General features: G+C 40.8%; 1 protein-coding gene across 1 annotated transcript; it reads left to right on the forward strand.

Moving 5' to 3' along the window:
- Positions 1-2,658: 2,658 nt before the first annotated feature.
- On the forward strand, positions 2,659-11,787 carry CAV2 (caveolin 2). Its single transcript, XM_027682214.1, has 3 exons — positions 2,659-2,857; positions 3,016-3,203; positions 10,238-11,787. The coding sequence occupies exons 1-3, from the start codon at positions 2,708-2,710 to the stop codon at positions 10,386-10,388; spliced, it is 489 nt and encodes a 162-aa protein (XP_027538015.1). The 5' UTR covers positions 2,659-2,707; the 3' UTR covers positions 10,389-11,787.
- The last annotated feature ends 4,737 nt before the right edge of the window (positions 11,788-16,524 follow it).

The following is a 16,524-nucleotide window of genomic DNA, read 5'->3' on the forward strand; positions in this document are numbered from 1 at the left end:
GAAGGAAAATTGGGGAAAGGGTTTGCAACTTGTCCACTAACACTGCCTGGTTCACTTGTTGCAATCTCAGCTGTGCAGCTGCCTTTCCCTTCCACCCTGCTGCATGGCCAGGGGAGGGCTGTAGCCACTGTTTTTACACCTCACTCCTAATGTAAATAAGTACTTAGAGCCCATCTGAACTTTTTGTATCCCAGTATATTGTCTAGCTGTGAAATGGTAGTAACAAAAATTCCCCAGATATGTCATAGAGATATGAGGGTAAAATAAAAGACTCTTTTCACAGCTCCTCTGAAATCATTCAGATTTTCAATACTGATCTTGAAAAGGAAATAACATATCTGAAGTACACATCTGTTAAAACTCCCAACAAAATTACAATGGAAATAAATTGGTGTCCTTTATCTCTTTGAAAATATAAAGTGTTATTTATATTATAATCTTACATGCTACTTTAAGATGAAATTAAAAATATTTTTTAAAGGGAAAGGACAAAGAAAACAGGAAAAGGACACCCTGAGAGCTGAAATCATCCTGACAAGCAAAATAGAATGGATGAGGCCCAAGCGGCCGTTGTCTATGTCTTGTTGCAAATTCAGAGGTTTTCTCAAATGCAAAGTATAAGTGTGAAAGCTTTTGCCAAAAGACATATAACTGACATCCCTGCTGTGGTCAAGAAAGACAGTTTCTATCTGTATATAAAGCACTACAATAATCAAAGCAATGCTCAAAGCTTAAACAAGAATATCCTTATAAAACAAATATGCTTTTTTCATGAAAAATATTCTTTCGGGAGCAATTGCATTGCTTTATTTTAAATCCTCAGAGATTACAAAGATAAACTCTTCATTTTCCGTGGTGCTGTCTCAACATTTATCAGTCATTACAATAACAGATTTCAAAAAGCAGGTGGACATGAACAAGAGAGTGCTATTTGCTTTTTATAAGGGCGGCTGGTACTGCAAGCCCACTCTCCACTGGCAGATGGTGATTTGGGAGATCTTGCAAAAAGAACCACTCCCTAGCTTTCAGCAAAGTTGGAACTGAGCAACAGAGCTACAGAGTGGCTGCTCCAGCTGGTTGGGTAGAGTGAGATGCAGCAGAAGTGGTTGGGAAATGGGCAGAGCTGTTCAAAAGCAGCTCCATGGTTGTGTGCTCACACCCCAATCCTTGCCTCTAGTGAGGGGAGAGGTAGGAAGTAGTTGGTATAAAGGAGTATGGTCTGAGTTGTGTAACCAAGGGGCTAGTTTGGGATCCTCTGTTGGTTGCTCCTGCCTTGGTTTTCAGCAGCACTAAACCAAATTTCTGTCCCTGACCCAAGTAGCCACCAGAAGCCTGATGAATGCCTTTGAGCTGCACTCAGCCCCTGTATCTATAGGCTGTTTCTAGACAGAAGCACCCTGAAGGATGGGGCTGGACCTTGACTCTGTCAACTGGTCTTTTTATTCCTCTCACTCATGGAGCAAAGAGGAATTAGGGGAGTAGAAATGCAGCTCATAAGTATTTGAGTTATCATGCTGTTTCTTCGGTTGCCTTTGAACCTATAGTAAACTTGTATTTTCAAGCTTAGCCTTTAAGAGCCACAGCTACATTGCTAGATCCAAACCATTTACATGGCAGCAGTATCAGTAAACTCATCAACATGGGAGAAAAAAAAGTGTCAACATGAGTAATACATAGATGCAAAGCTTTTCTGCAGAAGTCAAAATGTGGTCCAGAGCATTGTAATAGGTGATTTCCTGGCCAAACTTTAAGTAATTTTTATATCACTTTCCTGTGAGCTTTTCGAAGTTTAAAGCTATCCTTAATTTAATGCAGTGGTGAAAACTAAAGAAAATTACCCCTTGGAACTTCTTTTTTAATTTAACAAGCCTGGATTATTGGTTAGTAACACCATTTCTCTCTGAGAGTGATGGTGATTGTAGTTATTGAATGCAGCAAGAATGAACTTCTGCCAGCTCATAAGCTCACACTGCGTATCAATATTGCCAGATACTTTTAGCAGTCATTATAATAATTTACCTTATATAGACCACTTTTAGGCTTAAAACATGTTCTCAAATAAAACAAGAGGAAATAATTTGCATGGACTGAAGCTAAAACCCAAAGAGGGCATGAAAATAGCTTGTAATGGCAGATTCAGTATTTTATTGCAGCAAAAATTATGCAGTTTTGGGAGAAAGAGTCAAGTAAATCACGCTGGAGTTGACGGGCCAGTGGGGCCGGACATGGGAACTCGGTGGTCAGTGGCGACACCTCCCTTCCCCTCCTCTTTCCCTGTTTTCCCTACAGCTGCAAAGGGTCGGCAGACACGGTCCAACACGGCCCAATAATCCCCTAGGCTTTTTGTTCCCGCTGCTTGTTGTTGCGATGCCACAAACGCTGACAAAGGCCCGTCACGCCGCGGTGACAGCCGGGCACCGCAGGGAACGGGGAAACCGAGCGCACCGGGCGGCTCCGGGCGGCCAGGGGACCCTTCTGCAGGTCTGAGCGCCCACAGAGCAGCTGCCGAGCCGGGGGTCGGGCGGGCTGCCGCCAGGCGCCCACCGTGAGCCCAGCCCGGGGCTCCCCATCGCTCCCACCGCCGTCCCCGGCGCGGCCCGCGGGGCGTGTCCCGGGCAGCCCCGCTCCGCCCTGGGCCGGCCCGGCGGAGCCACGGCGGACGGGGCAGGGCCGGGCCGGGCCGGAGCCGCGGAGCGGCGGTAGCGCCATGGGGCTGGAGACGGAGAAGGTGGACACCCGCATCTTCATGGACGACGACAACTTCCCGCGGAGCGGCGGGCCCGCGCTCTCGGAGGCCGAGAAGTGCGCGGAGGACGAGCTGGACCGCGACCCCCACGGGATGAACGCCCACCTTCAGGTGCGGGCCGGGCCGGGCCGGGCCGGGGGCGGAAGGGGCCGGGGCCGGGGCCGGGTCTCGGGTCCACGGCGAGCGGGGGGTCCCTGGCGAGCGGGAGGTCCCCGGCGGGCTCCCCGCGCCCCAGCCCCGGGTGACGGCAAAGCCTCCTCTCGTTCCAGCTCGGGTTCGAGGATGTGATCGCGGAGCCCCAGCTCACCCACTCCTTCGACAAAGTCTGGATCTGCAGCCACGCTCTGTTTGAGCTCAGCAAGTACGTGATCTACAAACTCCTGACGCTGGTCCTTGCCATACCCCTGGCCCTGGTCGTGGGGATCATCTTCGCGGCGCTCAGCTGCCTGCACATCTGGTAAGCCCGTGTTATGTCTGCCGGCAGCTCCGCAGAGCTCTCCTCCTGTAGCATTCATTACTGCCCAGCTAGCGATCTCCGTCTTTACAACCGGTAGTCAATCAGCTGCTTTATTTTTGAAGGGAAAGAAAAGAAAACAGTGTTTTCGCTGTGATTCAGTTCCCTGCCTTGCTTTTACCAGCAGTCTGTCATGACTATGTAAGCTCCTTGGGGCAGAGAGCTCATATTGCCATTTGGATGGCACCTACCGCTGTGCATTCCAGCCTTGGCTGGCTTCTGGAGTAATAGTAATGACTGCGATTTTTAAAAACTGAAGTACATAATTTATTCAAAGGTGTATTTTAAATGTAAAGGTAGAAGTATTACTAACACCTGACATCTCTTTAGTACAGTTACCTCTTTCATTTTTTTCCTCACAGACTGAAGAAAGCTTTTGAGGGCCCAGCTCACTCTTTGTTAGTGCTAAAAAATTTACTGTCACTGTCTTGCATCTGGTACATGGCTATCTCTAGATGCAGTGCCCCAAAGCACTTCCACCTAAGCAGAAAACCCTGCTGAGCTCAGGAAAGCTGCTTCTGGCCATGGCCCAAGTTCACAGGCAAATACAGTGGCTCTCCAAGTCACAGCAACCTGATGTACTTTAAATATAATACACTGGCAAAATATTAGGGAAGAGTACCTTGAGACCACAAAGGGAGACGACTGTGGAGAAGGTAGAAAGGCAGGGAAAAGAATGAGGTTGGGGAAAGAACTGAGAATCCAGCAGGCTGCAGAGGAAGGGATGAATGCAGATCATTAACATCATTTCTGCAAACCAGGATTTTCCATATACATGAGTTTTAGGCAAAGTCTCATTTGACTTGGGTAACACTGGAATCATGAAGAAGTTGTTAAGGAAAGCAAAATACAACACAGTGACTGGAAACAAACTCAAAGCACTACAAATACGTTGATTATCTGAACCTGTAGTGTCAATCTTGTGGATGCAGATTTCAGTTTTTGAAAGTGGAATGGAAGTTTGGCTTGATGACATCATCATTACCCACTTCGAAAACCGATTTACTTGACTTTTGGAGCATAGTATTTGCATAATACCCAAAGGAGCTGTAATGCAGTTTAGAGCTGCCCACCTGCTACACCTCTGGTTCCCAAGTTGTTATGAACAAACAGTGCATAGTGTGCCCAGATTTTTAGGTCTGTCAGCTGTCACTGTGCCATAGTGTACAGTGTGACTGCTTAAGGGTACAGTGAGTATATATAAGTTTCCAGTAGTGGGACATCCATGGAAAAATTCATCAGTGTCAAATATATTAAAACTGTAGTACTTTATTGTGCTTCACAATGATCTTGTATCTGGGTTTCACAGACTGGATACATAGACATGAGTTTCACTGATCCAGGACTCAGAGGTCAGTTTCTATTTATGCAAGTAGTCCCTAGTGACTATCTCAGGAACTGTGGGTTCTCAGTACATCTGAAATAGGTCTGAATGTGGCACTTCATTTGAAAAGTTTCCCCTGACTTTCTGTGAACACCCTTGCTTCCTCGGCAACTTATTTTCTTTCCCTGCATTTGTTGTCACTACTGAAGGGATCTCTCCCTTTGATCTTCCTTGCACCTGGGATGAGTGTGAAAGGATCATGTAATTCAGTAGTGCTATCTACACCTCCTTGAGCCCCATCCAGTGCTACCATCCAAAGCCAATAGTCTCATCTTCCCACAAACCCAAGCTGGATTTGTTTCAACACAGAGGTGGAACACACCAAAACTAAGTTGGCTTCTCTGCTCTTATTAGTGTTCCAGATTTCATGGGAGTAAGAAGTTCAACATTTCTGCATTTAAGAGGGTAGTGCAGAAGTAGTGCAGGTACAGAGGCCCTAAACACATGGTATTGGCTCCCTTGTAGCCCCATTGGGTCTGAAAAAAAAAGTAACTTCTTGTTTTGTGCGTGAAAGGAAGGGAATTCCATTATAACTCTGTCTTCAGCTGTTTAAATGTCATGGGAAAACCCTGGGTGCACCCTCCCAGAAGGCTGCCACTCAGAGTCTCTGTGCCTCACATTTATCATCCAAACCAGTGAGATGATGATGTTGATATGGCATAAGGGAGCCTTTCCTGAGGCTAAATTCAAAAGTGTTTCAACAGCTTTTGGAAGTACTCAAGTACAAAGCTCTGTTGATTGTCACACATTGCAGTTGTATGATAAAATCCACAGAAGTCTGACTCAACATTTTTCATGCTCGAGGACACCTTGCAAGTTGCCCCCCTCATACCTGATGGTAAATGTTGTCTTTTACCAGATAAATGATTGCTAGAGAAGGAAGCAAACGTGTGAGTCTTCCTGAAGAGCAAAAAGGAAGCTGAGTAAGAAATATGTAATAATACTTTAATTTTCATTTTAACCATAAAGATGGAGCATATTCTGTTTCCGTTATTAAACTGGCTTCTTGAGCCAGAATCTGCTTTTACACTACCTGGTAAAAGATACTTACGGGCTGAAACTGGGCCAGCTAGCAGGTTGGTGATCTATACATAAGCCAGTTCAAGGAATTCTGCTTCACTTTTCCTTTGCAGATGACTGTCATTCTCACCCCAGACTATACATGGCAGAAATTTCCAGACTGAGCTTTAACATCTTTCTGTGAAAATTAGCAAGCTTTTAAATATGTCCTTAGATTGCAGCTGTTAAGTTTATTGGTTTTTGAACATGAGCAGAACACTTCTGGTTTTTCAGGCAGCACATGCAAAACCATTATATTTATTATAGATCAGTGGCTGATTCTTGTTCCAAGCCGCATATTTGCCTCCTCTTGGAAATTAAAACTTGGATTTCATATATGCTTTTTTGTAGTCTTACCTGAATAGTTTTTGGGTATGTTGCATATTGACGCTAGTAATCAGTGGTTCATTTGAGGATCCATAGCTTGAGTCTGGGATCTGAAATGGGCTGTAAACCACAAGGATTCACACAGCTTTATACTCTTACCATCAGCTAGTATTTCTTGGCTTGAGCTTCCATTCACGGTGCTAAGATGTAGCCAGGAACTTCCATGCCGAGAAGCACATATGGACATGCATAATTTCTTACCTTTTTTTTATTCCACAACTTCATTTACTTAACTTACTACTATCATACTCAACTCTAAAACCATCTCCCTACTGACTGCCTGAAATTGAAATAAATTACAGTGCAGCTATGCCATGAAGACCCACCTTATGACCTGGTGGTGTTGCCTTGATGCCTCTTCTTTGATGTCCAATACATATCCCTTGGTTTATGAAGAGGAAGTAGGTGGATGTTCTCTTGCTTCCTTTATAGTAATTTTATCTTTTCCGGTGTACCCAGGTCCTTGAGTAGATAATGTTTGGTTATAATGCACTTCGTATACTGCGTAGGAGTTGTGAAGGGCTTTGGTGGTTATCTGTTGCCTCACTCATCCCAAGGGTTAATGGGACACAACAAGAAACTGTACAATTCTAGGTGATAGTTAGCCATCTTTTCACAATGCTTGCTTGTATTGTAGAACCATACAAGACTTTTAATTCAAAATCATGATGTAGTATGTGTGCATACTTGTAATTAGGTAGTTTAAGCACAGAAACATGTGGGATCTGAAAAATAGCATTAAGACACGTAGGATCTGAAAAATAGCATTAAGACATGTCTGAGGTTCCATTTTGAAAAACATTGCAAGAGAAGATGTGATTGTTCACTTTGAAGCAGGAATCTGAACTAACAGTGCATGACTACTCCAACCTCATTGCCCAAGTATTTGACAAGTTGATTTTCCTTATCAGTGGGAGTTTAACTGTGCTCTGCCATTTCCAAGAGGTATTTGTTTCTTGACAACATTCGCTCAGGAATTAGGAGGAAAAAAAAGAAATGTGAGTAAAAGTGAGAAAGTTTGAAGGGTATGATTTTGTAGATGTCATGTCTTGAACAGAATGAAGACAAAATAGGATAGGATGGGAAAAAATGGGGTAATTTGCTCTTTTCAGTTCAACAGTTCCCAAAAGATACGATTCATTCTACTTAGTGAAAGGATGGGTGTTTTATAATATATACATACATAGCAAGATTCAATGAGAGGTCATATAGGTAGCTGTCTTCAGCTTAGAGGACAAATTCAACAGAGCTTTCATTTTCTTCCCAGTGCTGTACTACATGGCAACACTAGTAGTACCAGTATATGGCATCAATGTTAATATCCTTGGGATATGCTGCCTTTAATTTCACTGTTAGACATTATTCAAGCAAGCAGTTACCACGTCTGTGAATAGAAGTGCAGACTGGAGTAAACCCACAGCATTGTGAGTAAAGAATGTGTATGTTATATTTGTCAGGTCACAAAACAAAAACATGGCTTCTAATGGCATTTGGTTATTTATTTTTTGCGTGTGCCTGGTCACTCCACAGAAGACACATTGCACCTTCTGATGATTTGGAAATACTGCACCGTAGAATAACCTGTCCCATGCAGAACAGGATGTGGACTTACCTACATGTAAATACATATATACACACACTAACATATTTTAAAAGCTAGAAAATACCTTTTACGGCTCTCTTGGCTGTAAAGGAGTTTCTTCTCTGAGGAAAGGTGTTTGAGTAATTGTTGTCTAAGTAGACTGACTTTTATTTTAAAATTGAAAGTTATTTACATTAATTAGCTTTGGTTGCTATCATGTATTGTCTCATGTGGAGTTAGCCTACATTGGTTTTTGCATGCGTTTACCATAAAATTGGATAGCAAGTGCTAAAAGATTATAAAGCATTACCAAAACATTTTAATGTTTATTTTATTTAAAATTATCAATATAGGCTGAGTTCTGGCACTGTGTGAATGACTCCTACAGCAGTCGCAAGTACTATGATCACTGCTTTTCCAGCCTTCTACATCTTTCTAAGAAACTTCTGCATAATGTGGTGTTTGTTTAGTTTGTATTTTGTGTAATCCTGTCAACAGAGGGTCCAGTAGAAATGTCAGCTTTTCTGCTTCTCTCCAGTTCAGTTAGATTTTTAAAAAAAGTCATGCCAAATTAATTTTAGATGACAGTGACATAACTGAAATGGAAAAGAGTTGAAGTCAACACAAGCTGAGTAGCCATTTCTGGCGTTTTCCCTGTGTTCCTTGGAGAAATACTAATTATTTTTTCCTTTGCATTACTGATGTTTATCAGCTGTATTCTAACAGGTGAAGGCCTGATTTTATTCTCTAGAAATCATCAATTCTATGTGCAGTGGTATTATAGGGGGTTATAAAGCACATAGTTTACAGTGTTCAGTTTAAAACTAGAGACACATTATTCCAGTAACACCCACAGTTCTATATGGGGTGTATATTACTAGCTGTTTCAGCAGAGACAAAAGAGAAGGTTTTAGAAAAACTATTCTCGTTTAAATCCATCTGGGCTAGCTTAGACTGCAGCATGGACATACTAGTATATGGCTTGTATTGTGTGACAAAAGCTGAGAATCCAGTTAGATAAACAGTGAAAGTAATTAATTTTGACTCTGTGCATTTCTAACCTTCAACATTTTTGAATGGGTCAGGGTTTTTTTCTACATTGTTATTCTGAGAGGTACGCAATGTAAATGCACAGTACTTTTTTTAATTTTTTCAGACCTATGATGAAATAGTAAATTAAATATTTTCTGTCATTCCCACCAAAGTCAGTGAGAGTTTTGCAGCGGAATTATGTTGATGCAAGATTGGGAATTCAAATTTTTAATGCAACGGCAAACTAGAACAGAATTTATTATCTTTATCAAAAGAATCTATAGCTTCTTTTACCTAATTTAGGAAATAAATGTCTTCTATATGGCACAGAGATTCTTTTAAAACTTTGCTCTAGTACCACTTCAGTATTACATAAGTTATTTATACATTTAATTTGTCTGCACCAAAGTAAGAACATCCAGCTTAGTGAAATGACCAGGGGTTTAGGCTGGTAAATAATTAAGAAAGGAGAATAACTTAAAATAGTGTGGTCAGTTATCATGTACCCACTGGCCCTCGTGAGCTGCCCATATGTGCAATTCAGGCTCACCTGCGTTGTTAGTGTGCTTGGCTAAAGGCACCACTAAAGATATTGCTTTGGAATTGGCACATATGGAGTGTTGCTTACCAGTTGCTTACCAGTACTCAGGAGATGAAAGCACAATACTTTCAAGTATGCACCCTGAGTGAATAAGATTATCTTTTCCCCTGATGAGGCATTTTTACCTCATTCTATGTTAATTTCTCACCCACAAATGAAAACATTTACAGGATCAGCCCATTTTTCTGCGGTGCGGCATGTCTCTGTACTGTAGTAATCTGACGTAACTGGATATTGCTTTCCTTTTCTGTTTTATTGTAGCAACTTGTAACAGAGATGTTAGATTGGCAGGATTGAGACACCAATGGTGATGTGCATGTGTGCCTGTGCATTTGTGTGTGGGGGAGAGAGACAGATAGGAGAAACACCAGAAGAGACAGCAGGGCAAGAACAGATTGTAAAGAGCACTGTTTTCAGTCAATCAAAGTGGGGAACATGGTGTTTCTGTCTAGCCCCGAAGACCCACATTCAGATATTACCACAGCGCAAGTAAGTCTTTAGGAGATGAGTCTGCTCTTCAGCCACAGCTGGTGGCAGCAGGGCTACAGCATATCATGTACACCAGCCCTGCCAGCAGCAGCGAGAGAACAGCAAAATATCATCATTCTAAAAGGCATGTAAAAAAAATTCTGACTAGGAAGCAGAGACATGATGAAAAGAAAGCTGGTGTCTCCTGTCCCCTGTGTTGCACACAATTTATTCTGGCCTGAGGACCACATGCATCATGGTGCTTCTGCATGTGCAGGTATGAGGCTGTAAGCAAACAAAATTGATGGAGAAGGACTGCAAGAGAGTGAAATCAACTTGTTTAAATATTTTGAGTTATAAAATCACTTCCTTTGCCATAAGATGTCACACTTGTGTTTTGTTATCCTTATTTCCCCCTGCTGTAGCAGCACCAATCTTCACATCTTTAATTTTCTCTTTTACAGGATTGTGGTGCCTTTTGTGAAAACCTGTCTCATGGTCTTGCCTTCAGTGCAAACTGTATGGAAGAGCCTGACAGATGTTTTTGCTGTACCATTCTTTCAGAGCCTAGGCCGATGCTTTGCCATGGTTAATATACGCCTGGACCAAGAGTAAACATCAGGGATGTGACATTGCAGTAGTCGGGGCTGGTGTTATACTTCTTTGCTAACCTAACATACAAGCACTTACCCTTCATTCCAAACTGTTAATTACAATGGCTGGTTTAAGTGGGAACATGCTATTTTTATTAAAACTCATTTTTTATCAGGGAGATCCGTTTAAGAATAAGTAGGCAGTTTTCATAGCTTGCTGTTTTAACAGTGGTCGCAGAGTATATTGGCAACACTTTATTTTAATGATACATTGATTGCTAGATTACAGGAGAATTCTCATGGAGGTTTAACAGCCACCACAGTGATAATGATTGGCATTATTACTATAAATATTTAGATGAATAGGCTGTCATACCTTAGACAAAACTGATCTCTAGGGTTTCACATTGACTCTACTGCAGTTCCACCAGGGATCATTTTTGGCTGCACTGTGCGAAATGATAAACACAGTCCTCTGTTATCAGCAGTTAAAGTGAATGTGACTCATTGCATAAACATACAGAGAAAGGAACTGTTGTGTAATTCTCCTATATTGAAGGTGAGGGGGAAGCTCCCTAGAAGTTTATCACTTAAAATAAGGTGTTAGCTAATGATTTGTAACATCAGCTAATCTGTATATTTTATTTAATGAGAGGTTAACTTTGCTGTATATTTTGTACCTTTGTAAATTACACTTGATTGGTTTTCTTTGATGCATTATTTCTCTAGTATTTGAATTCTAACCAACTTATTAAGCAGCAAGAGTGGGATGCTGCAAAAAATAACTTTAGAATAAACTAGCTTAATTAGATAAGTAAATTTTGACTGTTACTGTGCAATTCTAGTATATTAATTATAAATCATTGCATGTAAAAGCAAAAATTATAAGTGTTTTCATACACAACTGTGCAAAAGATCTGGAAATATCTGTTTATGAGAAATGGTTTTTATTAAAATGGGGTATAGTAAATGCAACCCTGCCTGTTTCTGTATATTATTGGTGTGAACACTGTGATATTTAAAGCAATAGACACTATGCTAGTACTTTAAGTAGGTAGCAAGCTCTTAAAGAAGGCAAGTGAATGTAATTGGTATCCTTGTCTAATTCTTCTGACCTATTGACTTGACTCTCTGTGTTGCTTATTTACTACTTCAAAGCCTAACCCCCCCCCCAAAAGCCTTTCTTTCTTCTGCACCTATGCAGAATATGACATTTTAAATCAGAATAACAGAACGTATGCAGAGGTACCTTAAAATTACATTAGCCTTCTGATGGACTTATGCTGCTGTTTCCTTTAAATACAGATGGTAAGTTGCAATTGTAAAATGTTTGTATGATTTAGAATGCTATTTTCTAAAATGATGTCTCAAATTTCTTATCAAACACAAGATATATAAATAAAACATCAACTGTTTCCCTTTTCGACTTGATCTTTTTTTTTTTCAGATTTATCAGCTTTAAAAAAAACTCTTAAAATGCCAAACAGCATAGAGTACTATGCAGTTCTTCCAAAATATGTGAGAGGTAAAAAAAGGGATGAGCATCAGTACAGTTTCACTATTATCAACTGCATTTAACATGTTTATAGTAGAAAATTACGTATCTCTGTGTGTGATTAAGCCCATACAGAACAATTGCTTTCTCTGAAGCGGGTCTCTCTGCGGAATTTTGGCAACATTCAAAAAAATGCTTAATTCTTTTTACAAGCGTGTGCTTTTTTTACAGATGACCTGCAGAAATGTCCCTTTCTTGCTTATTGGCCTATTGAAGCTAGCTGACACTGCATATTCTTTGTACATTAAGAAAATCTTTGTATATTAAAAGTATTTTTAGCATTTATGACATTTAGAGAGGGATTCATATGGCTTTCAAAAACTGGATCTCAATGATTAGTGCCCATGGAAACTTCCCTTGGTTTTTTTTATTCGGCAAGAAGTTAGCTTGTTAAAAATGGAAATAACTGTTTTGAAAATAAAAATTGGCCAGGCTAGACTTGAACTCTTTTGAGAGTTATTTTCTTTTACAGTGTCCAAGGATTTTTACAAAGGTATTTTCCACTGAAAAATACCCCCTTGATGAATTCATTTAAAAGAAAATAAATCTATCAGTACTAGTTTCCTAAAATCCTCCAAATCTGACTCTGGAGCATTTATACTTGTATCTTATGTTTCCCCACCTTACTTGTTCACAATATAAATTGAAATAAATTCTTAACAGAAACTTTGATGTATTTGTAAATGAAGAGCCTGTTCCCACCTATCCAAAAAGTTCACTTAGGCATTCACTGCCTAAAAAGTTCAGAACATCCCTGCAGCTCTGGGACCTCAGACCACACACTTGTATTTAGTGGAAGCCAAAGAATGGTAAGTCCCTTATTTTTACAGGGTGTGATCATTCCCCCACCTGCAGAGATAAAACTATTGTAGTTATTAACTCTCTTTTAAAAAGACATAGAAAAATACATGTGTTTGGGTTTTTTAAAAATAAAAATGCAAATGGAACAAGGTCAAACACCGGACACTTTACCAGTCTTATTTGTTGTCTGTCTGTGCTCATAAAAATTACAGTTAAAGGCCTCCAGTGGGTATGCTGAACCAGCAGTTATGCATTAAAAATAAAGGTGCTTTCTTCATGCAGGGATTTACCAATTAGAGGTGAATTAATAAAGGCTAATTTTAGCCTGGTGACACTAATCTTCCTAAGCTTATTGCGACAAAAAGAAAATGTCTTCTGAGAGGCAATTCAGAGGATCTAAGATATGCTCCTGCTCTGAATCATCATCCAGAGAAGACACTCTGCATTGATTAATGCAAAATGTTGGGCTTGGCTTGGCTTCTTTCCTCTGCTACATTAATAGTTGTATTTGATGCAGAAGTTGGAAAGATTGATGGAAGCAACTACAGCTTCATGTAAGTAGTGAGGCAGGTTCTTTTCTACATACTTCTCTCACAACTTGAGGCCAAGGGTGAGTGTCACCTGTGTTAGATGTTTCATCTGTTGCCCTGGTTCCCCTTCCAGCTGCAAGTGGGACAAAGAAGGACCCCTTCACATAGCACTGAATGAAATCCTACTTTAGGCACTTAAATTGAATAAAATGTAGCAATTCACACTTTTATTTCAAACCTCAAGGAAAGCTTGTCTACTTTTCCAACTGCCTCAGTTCAATAAGCGTGGCTTTTTTACCCCATGTACCTACCTCATCTTGCTTTACTTTACACTATCAGAGCTAACACAATGCTACAACTATCAGATAGTGTTGACTATGAAATTCTTAGGTAATGAAGCTTGGTGACAATACATAAGCCTTAAGGAGCTGGTATTCAAGTCCCATTAATGAGACTAGTTCTCACTAGTCTGATTTTTCTATAAAACACCTTAACACTTAATAATAAGGTAGAACCAACAGAATGGTTCAGAACAGTGTTGACATAGACCAGTGTTCATGGTCCAGCTCAGTAGAAAGGAATTTGACATTGAAAAGCGCTGAGAAAAGAGTGACTTGATTTGCACAAGGTCTGGCAGAACTAAAGCTTCCAGTCTTTGCCTCTCCAGCCAAGGCAGTTACAAGGTATCTTGATCAAGACCTTCAAGGACTAGCTCTAATAAAATATGTACACACCTACAACAGGATTGAAGTGAGAGAAAGCTAGGCATTTCAATCCAAAATTGTAATCCCTGCTCAGCTGCCACCAAACCAGGAACATGTCTGAACTCAGAAGGCACCTCCCTTTCGCATAACCCCTCTCAGTACCTACAGTTTTACTTTTGTCATGCCCAGAACTGCCCTTATTTGAGCAACTTGGCATCTTATTCACACATAAGCCCAGTCAGAATCCCAAAAGAAGGGAAGAGACTGCCTTAGACTCCTTAAAATACACTTACTGCACATCAGCATAATAAGGTACTTCCCGGAATATACTTTGCCAGGAGTGAGTCCATATGCATTGGCACATCTCAGGCAAAATTGATTTCAGGTTTCTGCAGTGTTGGTTTACTTCTTCTAGCCCTTAGGCTATTGTGAAATGTTTTATGGCAGCAGCACGTCCACATAAAATGAAATCACTCCTAGCTAGAGGTTGTGAGAAGGAAGGAATGCAAGAGGAGGTACCCATCTCTCCTGGGAAAACTATTCCTTTGATGCCAGAAACAAATAGGCCAAATAACAAATGCATACATGAAAGTGCAGACCTGTATATTGGGGGCAAGGGACACCTCTCTCCAAGGAAAAGTTCTGATCCAAGGACTCGCAATTTAAAATACAGAAGTTCTCCAGACAGTGGGGACAGGGTGATCACTGTGAGTTCTCCAGGACTACAAGTCTATAAATAATGGAATGAGGAATACATTGGCCTGCATGTTAAACCCATGCCAGTGCTTGTTATCAGGCAGCAGGGTGAAGACAGTAGGATGGCTCAGAAAAGTTCAGTAACAACAATTCTGACAGCTAAGGCTTTCATCCAGCAAAACATAAAAAAAATGCACATAAAATTATGTGATTAGGCAGTTGAACAGAAGATACGCAAAAAAGCAATGATCTTCCACTCCTAAGCCTCAGGTTGGTAAGTGCTCTGCATAAGGCAGGCTGCTAACATACAGCCTCCGTTATCTGCAGCCTTGTTGCTGTTGAAACTATACATAAAGAAAACAGTTTCCCAGGACTGATTTTGATCTTGCTGACATTGGAATATATCAGGAGTATTGCTAATACCATAACTGGAATAATTACATAAGCTTAAAAAAAAAGGGGAGTTGAGGATGGAGGAAGAAGGAGTGTTTGATACCAGACAAAGACACTCAGTGAGCAGTCATCCACATTCAGTTCAGTTTTGTGACTCATTTTCTGACACCAGGAATTTTTTCCAACCTTTTTTTTTTTTGCACTGGCTTTTTGGAAGACATGTTTACTACCCATACTAAACTTTTCCTCTTCTCAAAACAGAAAAAAACCAGATCATAACTTGCACACAAATTGCTCCAGGTTTAGAGCAAGTTCTCAATTAAGGTAATCCCGAGGTTTGAAAGTTCAGTTAAAGCAAGACTTTGGAGCAATAAAAACTTTTTAAAATTAGATATGAAATGCCTAAGGCTAGTACGAAGGAGAAAGAAGAAAGGCAGTGAGGTGGCCAGTGTTCAGCAACTGACCTGGGCTACTAGAAGACACAGCAAAGCTCCATGAGAAGACTGTTTGGGTGTCATTTCCAAGGCCAGGTTGGGTGTCTACAATCTCTGGCAATTTTAGGACACCCCCCTTTGCACTTTCAGAAGTTCCCTGCAGGCTCTTACCAGGCCCTTTCCCACTGAGCTATACTCTTCTTTTGAATGTAATAGGAACTTTTTGTAGAACTCCTGTGTGCACCCATGCCAAGTCTCTGGCTGCTAAGTTTGTGTGCATTTCTCATGCAGCGGTGCTAGAGGCAATGGGCCATGGCTCCATCCCTCTCCATCTCTGCAGGTGTAACTTGCTCACTCTTACAGCTTGGTAATACCCATGTCATTTTCTCTGTAGGCTGTCTCCTTGATATTTCTTCAGCTCAAGAAAACACCACTAAGTTTCATCAGATGTGATGGGTCATTTCACTTTGTATGCAGCCTATTCCAGAATTCATCTCATAAAACTTATAAATTCCACTAGCTTCTGATATTCTGCTAGCTGCAGTGGTGTTGTGTGATTCAGAAATGTCTTTTAATGGGGGCTGTGGTTCTGCAGAAACAATTCCAGAATCAATTCATCATTTCAAATTAACAAGTATCTCTCTTTTTTCAGTCATTCTTGAGATACACCGTAATACCGAATGATGAATCAAAATGTTCTGATTTATGTGCAGGTGTGCTGGTTTAAAAATTAACCAGCAAGGGAAAATGAACTCAATTTAAAAGAGAGATTTATAAGTCACAATAACAATTTATTAAAATAATGCAATAAGTACAATTATACAGACAGACAATTGGTTTTAACCCACAAAACCCAAATGTATAAACCAGCACCCTAGGGTATGAACAAGAGTGGTGTACCTTGGCCCACCCCCGAGTCCAAAGCAAAGGGAGAGGGAATAAACCTGCTGGTGGGAGAGCTGCTGCAGTCTGGTCAGAAGTGGTGATTGCAGTCCAGTCGAGGGTGGTGGTCTCAGTCTAGTTGAAGGCAGTGGTCTGGAGTCTT

The sequence above is a fragment of the Neopelma chrysocephalum genome, unplaced genomic scaffold (genome assembly GCF_003984885.1).
Source record: "Neopelma chrysocephalum unplaced genomic scaffold, ASM398488v2 Primary Assembly neopelma1_62, whole genome shotgun sequence".
Classification (NCBI taxonomy): Eukaryota; Metazoa; Chordata; class Aves; order Passeriformes; family Pipridae; genus Neopelma; species Neopelma chrysocephalum.